This window comes from Leuciscus leuciscus, assembly GCF_965113295.1.
Source record: "Leuciscus leuciscus genome assembly, chromosome: 16".
Classification (NCBI taxonomy): Eukaryota; Metazoa; Chordata; class Actinopteri; order Cypriniformes; family Leuciscidae; genus Leuciscus; species Leuciscus leuciscus.
In genome coordinates this window covers 37498342-37518852 of record NC_138740.1, presented here as the reverse complement: position 1 = coordinate 37518852, position 20511 = coordinate 37498342, and the positions used below count along the sequence as shown (strand labels likewise).

Sequence of the window (20511 nt, the reverse complement as noted above, 5' to 3'; positions counted from 1 at the left end):
GTGATCCAATCGACCAAAACGCTTCTTAATACCAGGTGTGAACAGGGCCTGGGTAGCTTTTTAAATACATTTTGCTTTTATGACCTTTATTTGAAGAAATGATTGAAAATGGCCTCTTTTTCAGAGGCGACGCGGTGAGCTACGCCCGATTGCAGCACCTAAACAAAGGAGACGAAGAGAAAGTTGCAGAAACGACAGATGGTTCTGTGCCGTGAATCTCTCCTCTTCACCTCCTTCATCACCTCATTGCATCCTTTCCCTCTCGTTTTCCCTTAACATGACAAAATGCATTACCTGAGGTGCTTCACGGTTTGTTGGGATGTTTTTAAGCTAACCTTTGACGACTGAGGGCGCGAGTCGGTCAGTGGAAATCAGTTCTCTGGTTTGTTTGTGTAGGATTTAGTTAATAAAATGGGTTTTAATTTGCGCTCTCGTGCACGGTTTATATAAATGCATTTAATTTATTTTTTATCTGACTTTCATTTCACTTTACCAAACCCAGAGCTGGAGTGTAAATGAATGCATTAACTTCAGCTCTCATCAACTCAAGCGCAGGGAATTGGAACTTTGGCCATTGGGATATTTCTCCACCCCAGAATTCTTTGTTCTGTAGATGAGGAAAAAAGGGACAGATAAGGGCCGGTTCTCACAGAATGCGTTTTTACATTCCACTGCGCCACTTTTCCATTGTTTTTCTACATAAACACATGCTAGACGGATGTGCTTGACCATTGCACTCGCGTCTTTTGCAGTCTCGCTTCACGTTCTATCGGAAATTTCCTACTTCCCGCTTCTGAAGTCGTGATTACGAGATCATCGCATTCTAGTGCTTTGATGTCGGAAAGAACAGGAACCATGGAGGACACCAGATTTATTCGTGCCTATAAATTGGGGAAAATCTTATTAAAGCCAAAATGATAATTAGCGTCCTTGACAAACATAAACATTCACCGCACCATCTATAGTCAGCTTGCTGACGATTCTGGATTTTCGGTCAAAAACGGGCGATTTTTGCTGTGTATAATACACTTCAAATGATTATTCATTTGAAATAATGCACTACTTTAATAAATATGCAACACTTTAATGACAAACCAAGGCGTTGTACCTGTTGTGGAAAAAAACGAATAAAGAATACCAGTCTCGGCAGCAATCGTTCTTCCCTCTGGCATTTTTAAAGTTTGTGACCCGCCTAACTCGGAAACTCTAAATGATCCCAGAACTTCCCAGTGGTAAATACGACTTGAGAGGGCGCTCATGTCCAATTTTGAATATTTACGATAATTCCGATAGCACGTGAATGCAGCTTTAGTTAAACTTTAAAAAAACGCATCTCTAGACCTCGGCTGCGTCTGAAAACTTAAAATCGCTGCCTTCGGAGGACGAGTTGTAAGGTAGTGAAGCAAGGCACGTCTGAATCCAACGTTAGCTGCACTTCCTGTCTCCTGAGAGACCTTCATCTGAGGGATTTATTAAGGCAGCATAGATGTATCCTTCGCTGCCTTTGATATCCCACAATCCATTCTGTGACAGTTGAGCTAAAAAATAAAGATGAAGTTGCGGTTGGTGGTCAGCGTCTAAAAGTTGCGGTTGGTGGTCAGTTTGTGTGTAAATGTACGTTTTTAACTTCATTTTGATGTCATTTCTCGTGAGAAATTACTATTGTAGTCATTAATAATATTTGTTTATCTATCTCTGAAACTCTCTGTATTTTGCTGTAGATCATTAAACCGTAACGTCCGTCCGAAATCAGTTTGGTGAGGTATCTTTGAGCGCAAACACGACCTGCAGAGTCAATACCTGTAAGGCAGCGAGGTAACAAGTCAGCTGCCTAACTTTTCCAATGCAGTACTTGCGTTTTTCCCCACTTCACTAGCCTGAGTTTTTAACCGCAAAAACGCGTTCTGTGTGAATGGCCCCTAATCCTTTAAAAGAGCGAACAAACTTGTATTTTAACGTGTGAGCATGGTCAAAATGTGTCTCAGCGATTGCAGGTGTGTTTAAGGCCACTGCAGGGATTAAAAACTAGTGTGTTTATGTGTTTCGTGTGCCTCTGCTAACTGGCCTTTACCCAGAATCCTTTGCTGCAGCATGTTTGCTGTTTGTAAGAAATGGTGGAATGTAATTTTTCTACACGCGCTGCTCTAAAATCTCGCTGTCACTTTCTTGATTTCATATTTGGTGAAAGAGTGTCTGATCTGCGCTTTCTGGTTGAATGTTGAGCTAGTGGTTTACGTTCTGTCTTCAGTCTTAACTCTCCTCTAAAGCCGTCTGTCTGCTGCTGCACTGAAGAAGGGCTTCTTTTCCGGAATAAGAAACGATTCAGTTTGTTGATGCTGTGATGACGTGTTGTTTGCTTATTTCTGCATCTATCTGAGCCAGTCTCAACACTGACCACTGGTATGAAAGCCAAAGTTACAAATCTATAATGTGGAGGTCAGAGGTCATTCTGTCCTGTTCTGACCTTAGTGTTCACACTGTTACTTAAGGAGGCTTGTTTCCAACAGGGAATTTAAAAAAAGGGAATTGCGACAATTCTGACTTTTTTTCTATCAATTGCGAGTTTATATCTCACAGTTTCCTCAGAAATCTGTCAATCATTATGCCTCGATTGTCACCCACAAATCTTATTTATTTTTTTGGAAGATGTATTGACTCTTTATTTAAATTGTTCATTTGAACAAAAAACGGTACATAGTGTACCTTTTAAGCACATTTGTTTATTTAATTTACTTTTATAAAATGTTGAATTGCATTAAGAACAACAGGAATTATTAGGCATAAGTAATGAGAATTTGGTAAATTGTGATCTCGATTTCCTTAATGCAAAATCTTTTTTCTTTTTTTGGGGGGTAAATTGTGACCAGAGTGTGTTTGTGAGATTCACCCTCATAATTGGTCTTATGCTTCCTTGAAATGCTTTCAGTAAACATTTCAAAACTTTGCATGCACTGTATGTTTAGCAAGTAAAATGATTTCCAGTAACACTACTGAGACTTGTTATATAGTTAAATCTCCACCAGCACACAAACCAGCTTGAATATTATGTCTACCTAGATAAACTGAAAGAATAAACTTACGAAATTCAAGTTATGTCGGAAAGATCGCATGATGAGTTGAACGCCACCACAAAGTTGTAAATATGAGCGGAATATCTCAATACTTGAAGAAAAAAAAAAAAGCGAAACACTCCTGATGCACATTTTGTTCTTAATTTTCTGGAAGTAGAGTTAAAAACCTTGCTGTATTTTTGTGTTAATTAAGAGAAGGTACACCGCCATCTTACTCCGGCGAAAGTGAATTGAACGTCGTAAATACGACTTCCCAACTCGTACATACGAACTTCCCGAGAGGACTTGAACACACCTTTATTTATCACTAACTTTGGTGTACAAACCTCCAATAATAGCCTTAGTCCATCTGTAGAGGAGTTTATAGTCACTATGATATTGACAGTATAATTTTCTTAAAGATTTCTTCTAGTCTTGTGATCTCAATAATCACGATATCCACAACCAAACGCTTCTGTACGGCCTGACGAACACAACAGGACTGATTGAAAAAAGGGAAGATATTTTGAAACACCAAACTTTGTTTCCGCACAACCTAAACTTGAATATTTGTTATTAGCTGTGATCTTGTCCCTATGTGTATTAGTTTTGGATCAGTGATGTAACTAATTGACTTTGCAATGATGTGAACACAAAAAGGTCTGAGATTGAGACTTTTTTCCTGTTTTCCTCACGAGCTAAATAAAGGCATCCGTCTTTGACCTCCTCGTTTGCTCGTTGTTTTTATGTAAGAGTTTCTAACTTCCAAGATCTAAAGTATAATTTTACCTTTACGATTTACACTGGGGGGTGAATAATTGGCGGGTGATTTAAAAGATGTATAATTATGAGGTATCTTATGCTCAACAAGGCTGCATTTATTTGATGAAAAATGATTTGCTGATTTATTGCTCATTATCAATGTTAAAAACAGTTGTGCTGCTTAATATCCAGTGTCGGGGGTAACAAATTACAAGTAATGTGATTATTATTTTTTTTCAAGTAACGCATTACTTTTAAATTTCAAATATGTAACACAAGTTACTTTGTTTTCCCATGTTTTGACTGACAGCTCTCCTGTCGTAATGTTGAGAGAAATCATAAGTGCAGAGGCGGTGTGTGTGAACATGATGGGTATTTGTAGTTCTAGACTAAATCTGAACATGTTTGTATTCATCTCACTTGCTCAAAAACAGATTCAGTATTCCTCAAAATGAATAAAAACTGTGAAACGAGAACAGAATATCATGCAAACCTGCAATTAAATGTTAACACAGATATACTTTGTATTTAATCTCACTTTATTAACCAGTGACCTTTGATGATCCAATTCAACCACACCAAGAAGAAAAAAATACTTTGACATTTGTTAAAATTGTTCGTTTTTTTATTGTTGAAATATGAATTTTGAACTTTCTTCTGCAATGTTGATGCGCCCTCTACTGTACAGGCGGGACTTTGCAGGTTTTTCCCCAGTTTATGAACTTTTTGTAGAGCCCAGGTGAAAAAAACTAACACAAAAGTAATGTTTTGAAAGCATTACTTTCCAAAAAAAAAGGTAACTAAGTAACACAATTAGTTACTTTTTTCAGGAGTAACCCAATATTGCAATGCATTACTTTTAAAAGTAACCTTCCCCAACAATGGTAACATTTTTGTGGAATTCATGTTACACTACCATAAAAAATAAGCAACAAAATAAGAATTAGTAACAGACCACCAATAATAATTGAGCAGCAAATCATCATATTAGAATGATTTCTGAAGGATCATGTGACACTGAAGACTGGAGTAATGATGCTGAAAATTCAGCTTTGATCACAGGAATATTCAAATAGAAAAGTTATTTTAAATTGTAATAATATTACACAATGTTACTGTTTTTCCTGAATTTTTCACTTCTTTCAAAACATAAAAAGACTTATTACAAACTTTTGACCACCAGTGTAATTATTACTTGTAAGACTACCAATCGGCAAGTTTAATGTCATTATTATAGATATATTCAATAATGTTTTCAAAGTAAAACTGACTCTTTGAACATCCCAGCACGAGATTTCACAGAATACATCATCATACATCAGCACATCACATCCGGTTGCAGGACTTTAATAGCAGTTCAAACTGAAAACTGAACGTTTATACAGGATGAAAAACTACATTACTTGGTATAAAAAGGGCTTGACAGTACAGTCACACTTATAACCTCATAATCTGAACTGTCTGATTCCTCAAATATGAAGTTCAGACTTGAAATCAAGAAACAGTTAAACAGAGAGACAGTTTAATTAAACGGTTCATCATTACATAACTGAAGAGATTGTGTTCCTCCAGAACAACACGTCACCGATCGATGTAGCGTTTCAGTCTGTTGAGATTTGCGACGACAGTGAAGAGTTTTAATTGGCGGATCTGAGTTCATTTGCTGTGGTCTGTAGGAGCTTTGGGTTTTCGTGGACTCTTCTTATATTTTCCCGCCCGCGTGGCTTTAAGCTCCGCCTCCCACTGCTTCTTCACCATAGTGTACAACCTCATGGTGGCCTGAGCGTCCTGAACCTGCGAGTTCAGCCGACAGGACACACACAGCAGGGGTCAAACACACAATCAAACCACCAGCTGTACCTTAAGATTACAACACACTTTGTAATAATTAGACGGGGGTATCTTAGGGGGTTCTGGCTGACAGTTACTGATGAACAGCTTTGAGGTCAGTAAGATTTTTTTGTGAATACGTTTATTCAGCAAGAATGCATTAAATTGATCAAAAGTGACAGTAAACGACATTTATAATGTTACAAAAGATTTCTATTTCAAAAAAATGTATCACTGTTTCCACAAAACTATGAAGCATCACAACTGTTTTCAACACTGATAATAATCAGAAATGTTTCATGAGCAGCAAATCATCATATTAGAATGATTTGTGAAGGATCATGTGACACTGAAGACTGGAGTAATGATGCTGAAAATTCAGCTTTGATCACAGGAATGAATTACATTATAAAATATATTCAGTTATTTGAGATTATTACTGTATTTTTGATCAAATAAACATGAGCAGGCTTGATGAGCAGAAGAGACTTCTTTCAGAAACATTTAAAAATCTTACCGGCCCCTAAACTTGTGAACGTTAGTGCTCATGATGGCCTAAACTGACTTTAACTCCTTAACTTACATTATATGTGAAAAGGTCAAGTCAAGTAATCTGAAATAATGGAGAAGAGTGTTTCCATTGGAGACTTACGGATGAGTGTTCGCCCTGCTGGACTTGAACATTGAGAATCTCTTTACATAAAACCCGCAACGCAGGACATCCGGACTGAGGAAGAGGACAGGAGGGGAGACATTACAAATGAACATAACCTGAAGTCAGTAACTGCACTTAACATAGTAAATATATTAATTTAAGATTCATACCTTTACTTTCTGCCTAAATGGTTTGTATTTCTGTGTGTCTCTGATCATTTTCTTGGGATGACCCAACAGCAAAATCTATAAACAAGACAAAAGTGATGCAAATAAATCATACACTGGTTAAAGGAATAGCTCACCAAAAATATCATTTTAAATAGCAAAAAATATATTCACAAGGTAGATGTAAACAAAATATTAATAGGCCAATATAAGCCTTCTTATTAAATTATTTATTATTGTGTTTCGGTAGTGACAAATTTGGGGAGAGGACAAATATTCCAAAACTTTATGAAAATACAATATGATAATTAACTGCACAATTACTAGTTTACTAATAACTGTGTACCTTTGATATCATAACATTTGCATACATACAAAATTTGTGAGAGAAAAATTTTATAAAAATTCAAGACGTTTCCAACTCTGACTTTGAACCAATTCTGTAGAATGGCCCATGTTGCAAGTCATATGGACTAGTTTTATGGGGGGGGGGGGGGGGGGTTTATAGCTTGTCAAACATTTCAGCAAAAGCATGCAGGAATGATATGAGCATGACATCAGCCTTTCTGTTGAGTGTACTGTACCTTTAAGTCATTGTGAATGGCGTGTCCCACTAAAATTCTTCCTTCCAGAATCTGAGCCACTTCCTCCTGGACCGTCTTGATGTCCTCACCTGTCAATCACATAAAGAACAATCAAAACACAATAAATAATCTCAAATATATTGAAGCCCAATTTCAAATATTAATGCACAAAATTACTTATTACATTCACAAAATGCATTAAATAGCAGATTCATGATTTATTATTAATTTAATACTGAATGCCTAATTCAGAAATCAACTGGTGACCTGCCTAACTTCATGGACGAAAGAGTCTGTCTGGATCACAAAATGCTTTTAGTTCATGAAACATTAAGAATTTTTAATGTTAACTCAGAATTCTGAGGGGGAAAAAAAATTAAATGAAAAAATTATGAGCAATACAGTCAGAATTATGTGATTTTAACTTGCAATTCTGAGAATTTTTTTTGTGATATAAATTCAAAATTGCGAGATTTTATAACAAAATTGTGAGATTTAATTTCAAAAGGACAAGAAACAGCACTCTTGCAAATGAGTTACACTCTTGCAATTGAGAAAAAAGTCAAAATTGTGAAATGTTAGCTCAAAATTGCTATATATAAATTCAGAATTGAGAGATACAGTCAGAACTGCTACAAACTCGCAATTCTGAGAAAGTCAAAATTTCGAGAATTACTTTTTTCGTTTCTTATCCCATACAAACAGCTATTTAACCAAACATATGTGATCCTGGATCACAAAACCTGGAGTCACAGGTTGCAGGGGTATATTTGTGGCAATAGCCAACAATACATTGTATGGGTCAAAATTATCGAGTTCTTTTATGCCAAAAATCATTAGTATATTAAGTAAAGATCATGTTCCATAAATTTCCTACCGTAAATATATAAAACATTTATTTCTGTGAGTGAATGCAGCACAATCGGGAACATTAATGGACAACTTTAAAGGCGATTTTCTCAATATTTAGATTTTTGTTGCGCCTTCAGATTCCAGATGTTCATAGTTGTATCTCTACAAACCACACATCAAAGGAAAGCTAATTTATTCAGCTTTAATATGATGTATAAATCTCAATTTCAAAATTATGACCCATGTGACTGGTTTTGTGGTCCAGGGTCACATATAGTATTTTTCAAATGCAATAGAGAAAATCCATGCAGTTATTTCTCTTAGGAGGGATCCTGACCATTTTCAATGTCGGCCCGTCTGATGCCGCTAACGGCCGTCCGGTAGTCCGTAACCTTTTCCGTGGGTTTGACGTATTTATCGTAGATGCACTTCCCAAAGTGGTTGACGATCGAGACGCGCGCTAGAATGCTGTCCTCCCCGTCACATCCGACCCCCACCATCTCACAGTCCATAGCAACGGCACGGGTCAATCTGAAATCAGAACAACAGCGGTTAGTTGACATCACTTCCTGCCTCCAGGACTTACACTGACAGCTGCAGGCGCTCGCTCACCCCTCAAACGCATGCTCTTTCACCAGCGACTCCTCCGTGGTTTTGGCATTGCACTTCAGAATCCCGTTCCGCTTTCGTACGATGTCTGCGGCCTCGGCCCCCACGGCGGACTCGATGTCATCGGGGTCCACGTCATCAAACCAGATATCAGACCTGAGAGGAAACAGAGTGTTAAAAGAGGACCGTCATTTGAAATGAAGCAGTATTAACCCCCTTTTCCAGCATAGACATGAAAATGCAATGAACGGTTGTAATATTTTTTTTTAGAGTCCAAATTGTTTTGTAAAATAGATGTTTTGTGTAAAATATAGATGTTTAGTACAGTACATATGCTAAACCCAAAAATGAAAATTATCACATAATTTACTCACCATCAAGCCATCCTAGGTGTATATGACTTTCTTCTTTCAGACGAATACAATCAGAGTTATATCTAAAAAAATATCCTGGCTTATCCAAGCTTTATAATGGGAGTGAATGGTTCCAATTTTAAGGCCAAAAAAGTGCATCCATCCATCATAAAAGTGCTCCATACGACCTCAGGGGGAAATAAAGGCATACTGAAGCAATGTGATGCGCTTTTGTAAGAAAAATATCCATATTTATAACTTTATAAACTATAATCACTGGATTCCGGTAACGGCCATAGGCGAGTCGAGTTCCGGCCGAAGAGTGACCTCTGACCCGACGCATCATAAAGGCTCTATTCACTCCCATTATAAAGTTTGGAAAAGCCAGGATATTTTAAATATAACTCTGATTGTGTTTGGCTGAAAGAAGAAAGTCATATACACCAGCAATGGCTTCAGGGTGAGTAAATATGGGATATTTTTCATTTTTATGTGAACTATCCCTTTAAGGTTGGGTCTTTTTTTAAAGAAGACATTTTGAAAGCATAGAGGTTTAACAAATGTACTGTACTAAACATCTATATTTTATACAAAATATATATTTCATAAACAATTTGGACTCTAAAATTGTTATAAATAAAAGCCACACGTCTAACAAAGTTGTGTTCCAATTTTAAATTTGATATCACACAAATGTATGAGATTTTGTTTAGGTGTTGTACCAATAACAGCCACATTCCACTGAATTTTTGTTAATGCGTTCTCCTGTCACAAATGAATACATTTCGGTCACAATATTACTTCTATCCCAGTGGCTGAATATGGAATCCTTGACTCTTAGACCTTTCCAACGATGTTTTGCCAAGAGTAGAAAAAAAATAGTGCAGTATATTTAGTAAAATGTGAAACATGAGGGGCTACTAAAAAGGTTTTAAAGTATTGTTTCCATGGTAGCGCAATGTTCAATTTCAAAAGTGTTTTCACAGGATGAACTTTGAGAGTTTAAGCTTTCAAATGATACCTAATTCATGATGATTGCTAAACTATGTGATAGGGGAAAAGGCAATGCAAAAAAGTGAGCCAAGCGTCCTGCTGTTTTAAAATGCACACGTACTCTGCGGTGGGTTTCTTTTCCACCTCCTCCACTTTCTTCTTTTTGCTCGTTGGTTTCTCCTTTTCATCCTTTGTTTTCCTCTTCTCTGCTTTGAATTGTTTGTGTCCAGCAGGGTCTTTTCCATTCTGCTGATCTCCATCTTTCTCTGCTCTTCCTGAACTCCCAGAAGCCGGTTTGACAGTCTGTGTGGGTTTTTTGAAGAGTTTATCCGGTTTACGAGAGTCTTTGGAAACTGACTGCGTCTTCTGAAGCTGATTTGCTTTAACGCTTGCATCTTTCGTCTGTCTTGTGCCTTCATCCTTCTTTTCAGGATTTGCAGCGAGAGTCTACACACACACACACACACACACACACACACACACACACACACACACACACACACACACACACACACACACCAGAGGTTAAAACAGACATAAGATGCATTTCTCATTCAGAATTGCTCGTGCATATTGTCGTACATGAATTCATTATAATTTTACCATGGTAAAAAAAAAAAACTCTTACCTGCAATAACTTCTTCCAGTTGCAGGAATATTCTTGAACTTCTGTTGGGGGCATAATGTTTGGCTTCACAGTTTTTGGTTTTGTTATTTCCTTCTTTACAATAGGTTTCGTGTGGTAGAAGAACATCTTTTTCTTATCGGGTTTCTTTTTCTTCTTAGTATGCTTTGCTTGACCATTAGTCTGAACACTAACAGCATGTTTATTCGGCCTAACTTTAGACATCGTTATGGTTTGATCTAGGTAACCTGAGTGATAAAACACTAGGGTGTCGTTCAGCTTTTCTGTTATTATAATGAGCACGTACTGGCTCTAATAAATATCACTATCTGTTCACATGTTATTTCGTAGCTTTCTATCATTAGCGCAGATATACGACATGCATGCTAGCGCGGACAATAGTAAACTTATATGGAAAATATATATAACTCTTTGAGAATATATTAACTTAAAAGCGTTAAACGCAAATAAGACTATAAGAGCGATCCACAACTATACCATGAGACAACCATGCTGATGGAAGTTTCTGTCGTCTGTGTTACAACAATACGACCCGTGCAGAAACTGGATGTGGATGAACGTTCCGCACTGTATTCTGGTCCAGGGGTTTTCAAAAGTTTTCAAAAGTTTGAAAAATGCAAAAATAAATACATAATAAGATTGTAATAAAATAAAATTGAACTAAATAAATGCATACATCATTTTATTAAAATGATTAATTTAATAAATATAGCCATAAATAATTAGAGAAGCACGATATATCGGGCACCATATCAGTAACGTTATATCTGTCGACATATTGGCTGATATGTGATCATTTTTAATGTTATCGTCATCACCCGATAAGAAAATTTGGCCGATATATTAAAGCTGACAAATAATTTATTATTTCCTTCAGTTGAGAAACTTCAGATTGCTTGAAATATGATTGAATAAGCAAAGAAGCAATTAATGACAAAAAACATCCAAGTCTTTATAATGCATTTTTTTAATGTAGGCTACATGATTTTAAATGATTGAAAATGAATGACCTGTGAATTTTGTAGATATTTCAGGTAAACTTGAAGTGATATACAGGAGGATCATATATAACTGTGCTTGTCTGTTACAAATATTTTCACTGGTAGAATCCTCAGACCAGAAATGAGACAAACACTAGAGAAGAATGGAAAGATTCTCTCAGTAAAGGTTGTGGTGAATGAGCACAGATGAGTGTCGGTCAGAGGATCAGAAAATTACACTTTTCCCCGATCCCAGTCCAGCAGAACTCTCACACTCTGAAGCCTCTCTTTAACACTAAAGGGAGTGTAGGCTTGCTCCTGGTAATGTGAGAAATACTCTTTATTTTTGTACCACACACACCAGACATCTTTGTCAAAGAAAGTAAATCCCTTTCTTTGGTTTGATGCTGTTGTAATTCCAAGAGTCCATTGTGTATTGCCCCCAACCTCCACATCCCAGCAGTGTGTTCCTGAGTTAAAGCCTTCAGAGCCCAGGACACATGGATAGATGTCAAATCTCTCTGGATTAGCAGGAAATGATCCGAGTGTTCACGGTCCATGTCAGACTGGTCAGATCATTAGACAGGTTGAGTTCGGGATGTGCAGTGTTGGGGTCCAGATTCATAGGAGCTGGTGAGACAAAACAATTCAATTCAATTCAATAAATTTATTGCCATGTCAACAAGTTGATAGGAATTTGTCTTGGTACAACTCTCAGACATAAATAACCTAAAAGACAAACATCATAAGTGCAAAAAAAACAGTGCATACAGTTGATAGAGTGCTGCTACCAGTCAGTGCAAGTTCAGATATCGGATAGCCAGAGGGTAAGTGCTGTCTCTAAAACGTGATGTGGAGGTCTTAATGCTCCTATATCTTCTTCCTGATGGAAGGAGATTAAAGAGATGGTAAGCAGGGTGAGAGTGGTCCGCTATGATGTTTTTAGCCTTTCTGATTATTCTGGTGGAGAAAAGTGAAGAAAGTGAAGGGAGACTACAGCCTATAATTTTTGATGCTCTGCGTACTACTCTTTCCAACCTAGTTTTGTCCTGAGCGGTTGTGTGACCGAACCAGACAAGCATGGAAAAAGTGAGCACGCTTTCAATAGTTGACCTATAAAAGTGGGTCATGGCAACTCGACTGACTCTAAACTTTTTAAGCTGCCGCAGAAAGTGGAGTCGCTGGTGAGCTTTACTGATCTTAAAATTAGTGTTGAGCTCCCATGATAAGGATTCCTGGATTGTGGTCCCCAAGAACTGGAAGGAAGTGACCCTCTCCACCTCCACCCCATTAATGGAGAGCGTAGGGAGGGGACTAGGGGTCCTTCTAAAATCCACAACCAGTTCCTTGGTTTTTGAGATGTTAAGAATCAAGTTATAGCTTTCGCACCATTTCACCAGCCCCTCCACTTCTCTGCGGTAGTCAGACTCATCTCCGTTAGTAATAAGACCAACTACAGAGGTATCGTCAGCAAACTTAAACAACAAAACTGAACTGGTGTGTGATTGACAGAATTGTGTGTATAAAGAGTACAGAAGTGGGGAAAGGACGCAGCCCTGAGGGGCGCCAGTGTTCAAAAACTTTGACTGTGAGACGTAATCACCCATTTTAACCACCTGCTTCCTATCGCATAGAAAGTTGAAAATCCATTTGCAAAGTGATGTTCTAACACCTAGCTCCTGTAAAGTGTTGATCAGCTTCACAGGAACGATGGTGTTGAACGCAGAGCTAAAGTCCACAAAGAGGACACGTACATATGTCGATTTTAACTCCAGATGTTGAAGAATAGAATGCAAACAAAGTGAAACTGCATCATCAACACTCCTATTTGCTCTATAAGCAAATTGGTGGGGGTCAAGTGAAATACTGGACAGGTGTTTACATATCAAACGCTCAAACACTTTCATAATGACAGAGGTTAAGGCCACAGGCCTATAATCATTAAGACACGAAATTCTATTTTTCTTCGGAACTGGAATGATCAAAGCAGATTTAAAACAAGCAGGCACAATACCAAGTTGGAGAGACCAGTTAAAGATGAAAGTTAGGACAGATGTTAATTGATCAGCACAGTGTCTTAAAGTGGCAGTCATTATGCCGTCAGGCCCCGCCGCCTTCCTGATGTTCTGCTGACGGAGCAAGATTCTTACAGCATGCTCAGAGATAATGGGTGAAGGGTCACCCTGCTCTCTGTAGCGGGGGGGCAGGTGATTTCCACTATCAAAACGACAGTAGAAGTCATTAAGCCTCCCAGGAAGAGAGGGGTCACTAACTGGAGCATGGTGTTTGATCTTATAGTCAGTAATGTCCTGCAGCCCACGCCAGACACCTTTGATGTCATTTGCATATAGTTTATTTTCAAGCTTAGCTTTATAGGAAGCCTTGGATTTCAACACAGCTCGCTGAAATTCATATTTCAGCAATTTGTATTGTACCATATCACCACTCTTAAAAGCAGCCTGTTTTTTCTTACATAGCACTCTCACTACATTATTGAACCAGGGCTTACGGTTATTAAAGACATAAACAGCTCTTGTAGGAATACAAACACTCTCACAGAATTGAATATAGGATGTGATGGTATCAGTAAAGCTGTTATTATCCTGACCATCAGACCAAAAATTACTCCATACCGTGGAGTCTAAGCAGTCCTGTAATGTATCTATGGCTTGTGGGGACCATTTCCTAAAAAGTTTGACAGTTGGTTTCGCCATCTTAAGTTTCTGGCGATATTTTGGTATAAGAAAAATAGTGTTGTGGTCGGACTCACCCAAAGGGGCCCTGGCTACAGCATGATATGCCTCAGGAATAGGAGAATAGCATTGATCCAGTGTTTTATCCTTCCTGGTAGCGATCTGGATTTGGGGTTTGTATCTGGGGAGTGCCTTCCTCAAGGAAACATGGTTGAAATCACCCAGCACAAACATGGCAGCGTCGGGATTGTTGTTTTCAACCTCCGTGATATTATCCACAAGTTGCTGCAGAGCAGCCGGAGCAGAAGCGTCCGGCGGAATATAAATAACCATCAGGACAACAGAAGAAAACTCTCGAGGCAAGTAGAATAGCTTACACATCACAGTGAGAGATTCCAACTCTGGAGAGCAGGTTTGTGACAAGTTTTTGCAGTCCGAACACCAGTTGCTATTGATATAGCAGCCGACCCCACCTCCACGTAGTTTTTGTGAGCGTGCAGTGCGGTCTGCACGGTGCAGAGAAAAGCCGGCTAGTTGTACCATGGAGTCCGGGAAACTTTCAACCAACCAGGTCTCAGACAGGCAGATAGCGGCGGCGTCCCTGAAGTCTCTCTGTGTACGAATGAGCATAGAAAGTTCATCCATTTTGTTTGCTAGGGAGTGGACATTGGAAAGAATCAGGCTAGGTAGAGCTGGGCGGTAGATGCGACGCCTAAGCCGGACAAGAGTGCCACCCCTCACACCCCGCTTCCGAGTCTTCCAGCATTGTTTAAGCCGCTCCTTATGTAGTTGGCAATCCGGCGGTAGATCGGGCAGGAAAACGGGCATGCTGTCCCGAATATGAAGTAATGCAAATCTGTCATACTGAACAATACCAAGGCTGGGTTCTAGGAACATGCAGGACAACACCAAACAAACAACCAAAACAGAGAGTAGTACCGAGTCGCCATTGAACGGCGCCATCTTGGATCACACTGATCACCAATCAGTCAAGATGGATGTACACATCACACACCACATATTCATACTCTGTCAGATATTTTAAAGACTCGCCATTTTGGACAATATCTCGCATCTTCAGCCAGACTCCAAATGCCAGGTTTCCCAAGTGATTTGCCACATTAATCAGAGCTCCTGAACTCATCTGTGGATCCTGATGTGAGCTCTGGAAGAACATTCTGCAATGGGTTTGGGTTCACAAGCAGAGAAGAGCGACAGGAGGCAGAACACTTACCTTTCCATTGTGGCTTTAAAGTTCTGGAAAAGAGTGGAAATTATGAATTATCACTCCACTGAAGGATAGTAAAAGCCCCCTTGTCAATCATTTTATCTCTTAAAAATCACTTTTGATCACCAAAATTACATATTGAAAAGTTTTTTTTTCGTGGAAATCTTTTCTTCATGCCTTAAAATAACTTGAATACACCCTTGCCTCATTTAGTATACGCGGTTCTATGAATATGCAAATTAGCCCCGCCTCCACTCACTCATTTTTACACTTGTGAACTTCCCTAAGCACTTGCCCTTCTCCCTGTTGCCATTTTGAAGTGCGTTCAACTTCGTCAAGTAGACAAGGGAAGTTTATTCGGACAGGCCCTCGACCCCTCGATTTTGACAGAGAGAGCGAGTCTACTCAATGGCTACATCGAAATCTTATACTTCCCTACTATATAGTAGGCGAAAAACAGTATGTGACAAAAGAAGCAAGTCCGAATTCACAGTACTCAAAAGAGTAGGTAAAAAGTACCCGGATGACCTACTATCGCCGATATTCTGAAGTGTGTATACGATGGATACTTTACTATCCCATGAGGCCATGGGAGAGGATCTATGAATGGGTCACGTGACAATAACAACATGGCGGATGTAGCTGTAAGACTGGAGAAACTGGAAGAACTGGAAGAGAGGGCTACTCTGAGAAAACAAAGGAAATTAACTTAATTACTTAACTAGGAAACTAATTTGTACTCTCTTGCTATATTACCGTCCCCATTCGAGACACGATCACACTTGAGTTTGATCACCTCCCAGTTTTAGGGTTCCTCCCAAGATTAGTGATGACTAATATTTGGCACTAATTCAAGTGTACTTGGTTTGCAAAGACAAGAAGTGAATTTCCATTTAGGGCAGCAAAAATGCTGCTTGACCAACCTAAATCTGGCTGTGTCTTACCTCTGTTTTAATTTAATGTTACTTTAGATAAGTGTACGTGGGAAACCACGGCATGGCCAATCCAAAGCTATTATAAGAGAAGTAAAGTTGATTGACTTATATCTGTAGTAGTGGCCATACCTATACTGAAGTAAAGTTACTTTAAATTCAAGTTTATCCAAAGTCATGGGGGCAATATAAAGTATCTTTGATTGTGTAAACGTGAATGTGACCATCTCAGGTATAGCAATTACCTCGGTTTAGTGACCCAAAACTGACGAGCTAGTGATCATGAGACCTGCGTTAAACAAACGGCGTGAGGAGTTAGTTTCCTAATATGAACGGGTAAAATATAAGTAAAGAGTTAAAAATAATAAATCAAACATTCACTCACATTTAATGATTGTCAGATATCATTAAAACCTTTTTCATTTATGGAGTCAGTTGAAATAATGAGGTAATACATATGAGAAAATGTATTGCATTTAATCTTGTTGTGTTGCGTAAAAGGAAAGGTAACGCGCTGAGACCTTCACCTGTTCTATCTGTACCGCCATTGGACCGGGCTTACATAGCACATACGAATTTCATTCATACTGGGCACGTTCGTACTATATAAAACATACCTTTTTAATGGTCGCTAAGTAAGTTCAAAATCAAATGTAGTAGGCCTACCTATTCAGACAGTATGTATTTCGGACGCAGCGGATGTTTTTGAAGACGTTACCTTTATCATCTCCGTGTAAACTACAAAAGGTTGAAGCTAAATTCTGCAGGATTGTGGCCCTCCCGTAACTGAGTTTGACACCCTTGATGTAAAAACATTTTATGATTAATATATTACACTGAGGCCAGATCTGGTCTTAACATCTGACTCAACAAAGCAAGTTGTGCTAGTGGAGCTTAGCTGGGAGGACAGGGTGGAGGAGGCTTTCGAAAGGAAGAAGGCCAAATATCTTGAGCTGGTTGAGGCATGCAGAGGGAGTGGATGGAGGGCCCGCTGTGAGCCAATAGAAGTGGGCTGCAGGGGCTTTCTAAGTCAATCTGTGCATTGGGCATTCGGGCTCCTTGGCATCAGAGGGTTGCGTGAAAGAAGAGCCACTAAAAACATCAGTGAGGCCACCGAAAAAGCCTCAAGGTGGTGATGGATCAAAAGGGGAGAAGTATGGAGTAGCGCGCTGCTTGGACACAAACCGGGGCCTGATCAACCCCGGTTGGGTCGCCCAGGTGAGGGTGTCTGAAGATCAAAGACCCGAAACACCCTAGGACCCTGGGTCATTCACTGAAGATGTGTCCAAGGTGCACCTTTAAGGTGTTTCAAAATCTTAAAGTAATATAACTAATGTAAATTTAAATGTAAAAAAATAAAAATAAAAATATTGTTAAAATAATATAAATAAAACAAACACAATTTTTCCTTCAAATATTGTGTTTGTAAAAGTTGGGTCAAGAGGGTTTGAGAACCAAAGCTTGCGATTTGAAATCTGCCATAAGCTCATTGGTTTTTAAACCAACCATCTGTAATACACCAAGCTGTAATTGTCATGTGACTCACTGTCTCAAACTGTGGTGTCTAAAAGACAACATACTTTATAGTCCATTTCAAACGGTTAAAATCCTCCAAAAAAGAATCTGTCATTGCAAAAACATTTACTATAATATAAAAGAATATTGGTGATATTTGTGCTTTCTTCTAGCCAGAATACACAGACTGTACGAATACACTGTCATGCTAACCTGTCAAATCTTGACGTCTTGACCCCACCTGCCATAAAAACCTTTGTAGCCTATTAATGAATGTAAAATGAATCTGCTGAGATTAGCACAAAAACATCAGACAAAACCAGTTCTCACATTTAGAAACAAGACGTCCTTGGCTTTCATTTCCTCCTCGACGTCTTGTATTGTGTCTGAAAGAGCTGAGATCTGTTTGTTCGTCTCCTCCAGGTTCTGCTTCATCATCTGAATCTTCTGCTCCTCTTCCTCCCTCAGTGCAGTGATTTTAGCCTCTTCTTCCTCAATGAGAAACTGTTGGAGCTTCTTAAACTCCTCATTAATCTGATGCCTTGTGTACTGAGCTTGAGTCTCAAATAAAGACAGAGAAATAAAAGTCAGTTCAGTTTTGTGTTTAATATGCGGAAGGTATGATTGACACTGTATCTACACCTGGATGTGCTGAACCGCTTCCTCACACTCTCCTTTACCTTCCTCTAAGTGTTTGAGCTTTTCATGTAAGGCCTTCAGCGCGAGACACAGTTCCTCCTAGAATTTAACAAAGAGAACATTTGTAAGTCCAACTGTGTCTGTTAAGGCCCGTTCACACATAAAGTTAACTATCGATATCGTTCCGTTTATTCCAAGCGCGTGCGTGTTTAAATGCTCGCGCTCGTCACAGCAGGATGGATTCTGATTGTCAATGTTTTTATCGTTCATCATCAGCTGGATAAAATCGTTCTGAAAGTGATTCCAACGATATCGTTTCTCTGTGCCATTATCATTATAGCGGTGGTGTGAACTCTGCTATTCTTTAATATTAAGAACGATTTTTAGAAATATATCTTTGGCGTGAACACGCCTTTATCCCTAGTCTAAAACATCCTTAAGGAATGTGAACAAGATTCCTGTTGGGATTTTTCTAACACAAAAACCCAATGACTGGAAGCACTTCTTTCCTCCTTTTATAGCAATTAGTCTGCAATTATAATCCAATCAGAATTAGTAATTTCACCTGACTAGTAGGCTACTGGCCAATTAATTTATTTAAAATGCAGCTGATTTCCCTTCACAGGGTCAGCCCTATGTTCCCACATTTCTAAGAATTTTTTTTTTTTACTGAAAATTTTGAAAATTAGGCCCTATGTTCCCACATTTCTAAGAATCTTTTTTTTACTGAACATTTTTAAAATTAGGCCCTATGTTCCCACAGCCCTATGTTCCCACAACCATATGTTGCCACAGCCCTATGTTCTCTCATTTAACTATGTCCCCTATGAAGGGTAGGTTTTAGTGCTTGTGCTGGTACAGGGATAGCCCAATAACATCCCAGACAAGTCTCCCTCCTGTGAGGGGTAGGTTTAGGTATGTTAGGGTTAGGGTTAGGGCTGTGGGAACATAGGGCTGTGGGAACATAGACATGCTCCCACTCTTTACATTAATCTAGAATCAAAGTGAATTAACATCACAACAACTAAAGCAGCAAACTTTGCGAAAAACAAAATGTCACTGCCAATACTTTTGGCCATGGCTGTAAACTAAATGTAAACGAACTAAAAAAATATATAATTGTATGTTTACTGAACACTTTATTTTAGTGCAATCAGATTTGATAGATTTTTTATTTATGATTGCTTTATTACGGTTTGTCTAGCAAAGTATTGTTCTGCATTTGAAGCAAGATCTTTTTTCTTACCTTGTAAGATGGAAGAACTTCATTGATTGGCCTGAATCGGTGATGAGCATGTTTTTCTGAATCTCTGCACACTAAACACACTGCCTGATGGTCCTCCAGACAGAAGAGCTTGAGTTTCTCACCATGCACATCACAAACCTCCTCAACGTTCAAGAAAGACTCACACACGTTTTTTAACACAAGATTACAAGGAGGTTCAGCTTTCGAGGATCTTCTCCTGCAGACCGGACACTGTCGAGTTTTCTTTGATCTCCAGAACTGTTGAAGACACTCTTTACAGAAACTATGACTGCATGACAGAACAACAGGACATTTGAAGATCTCCATGCACACAGGACAAGAAAGCTCCTCCACAGATAACGACTCCATCACTTTTTAAGAACTCCAACAATCAAACTTGACTGTCTATTCAGACATAAAAGCCTCAACCCGTCCGGTTTCCTTTTTGTTTTTGCTCTGATACTCCATAGAGGAACCATGGCAGGAGCAGAGAAATAAAACCACTTCCTGATATCTTTTACAAGAGGGTGTTTTTGATTACCCTTATTACATAATCAAACTTGTCCTGAAATGAAAGGAATGCACTAAAAAGATTATGATTGTGCAAACATCACACCTAAAATAAAACTAGCACTTACCATTTCAACTAACGCGTAAGAATCACTTGCTACAAGAATATTATTAAATGACTGCTAGAGTTTAAAAGAAAAGCCTTGTTCCCTCCATGCATGTAATAAAGTCCCCATAAGACCTGGTTATTTGTCATACACACATTTA

At 38.7% G+C, this 20511-nt stretch overlaps 3 protein-coding genes across 3 annotated transcripts in view; 1 reads left to right on the top strand and 2 right to left on the bottom strand.

Moving 5' to 3' along the window:
• The window catches only part of cacfd1 (calcium channel flower domain containing 1), a 9218-nt gene extending 5446 nt beyond the window's left edge, over positions 1–3772 (top strand). The window contains exon 5 of the mRNA XM_082140067.1: positions 125–3772. Within this exon, the coding sequence (XP_081996193.1) occupies positions 125–215 (91 nt within the window). The 3' untranslated portion in view covers positions 216–3772. The remainder of the gene's footprint in view (positions 1–124) is intronic.
• Positions 3773–5143: 1371 nt separating this feature from the next.
• On the bottom strand, positions 5144–11032 carry rexo4 (REX4 homolog, 3'-5' exonuclease). The gene is made up of 8 exons (XM_082140016.1): positions 10484–11032; positions 9977–10302; positions 8513–8665; positions 8238–8431; positions 7049–7137; positions 6468–6542; positions 6295–6369; positions 5144–5606 (listed from the first exon to the last, which is right to left on the bottom strand). The coding sequence occupies exons 1-8, from the start codon at positions 10703–10705 to the stop codon at positions 5469–5471; spliced, it is 1272 nt and encodes a 423-aa protein (XP_081996142.1). The 5' UTR covers positions 10706–11032; the 3' UTR covers positions 5144–5468.
• Positions 11033–11450: 418 nt separating this feature from the next.
• On the bottom strand, positions 11451–20435 carry LOC309478460 (E3 ubiquitin-protein ligase TRIM35-like). Its single transcript, XM_082142052.1, has 7 exons — positions 19735–20435; positions 18492–18587; positions 18180–18410; positions 15409–15431; positions 15190–15352; positions 13632–13862; positions 11451–12124 (listed from the first exon to the last, which is right to left on the bottom strand). Exons 1-7 carry the CDS (start codon positions 20101–20103, stop codon positions 12008–12010), a joined length of 1230 nt encoding a protein of 409 aa, XP_081998178.1. The 5' UTR covers positions 20104–20435; the 3' UTR covers positions 11451–12007.
• Between the last annotated feature and the right edge of the window lie 76 nt (positions 20436–20511).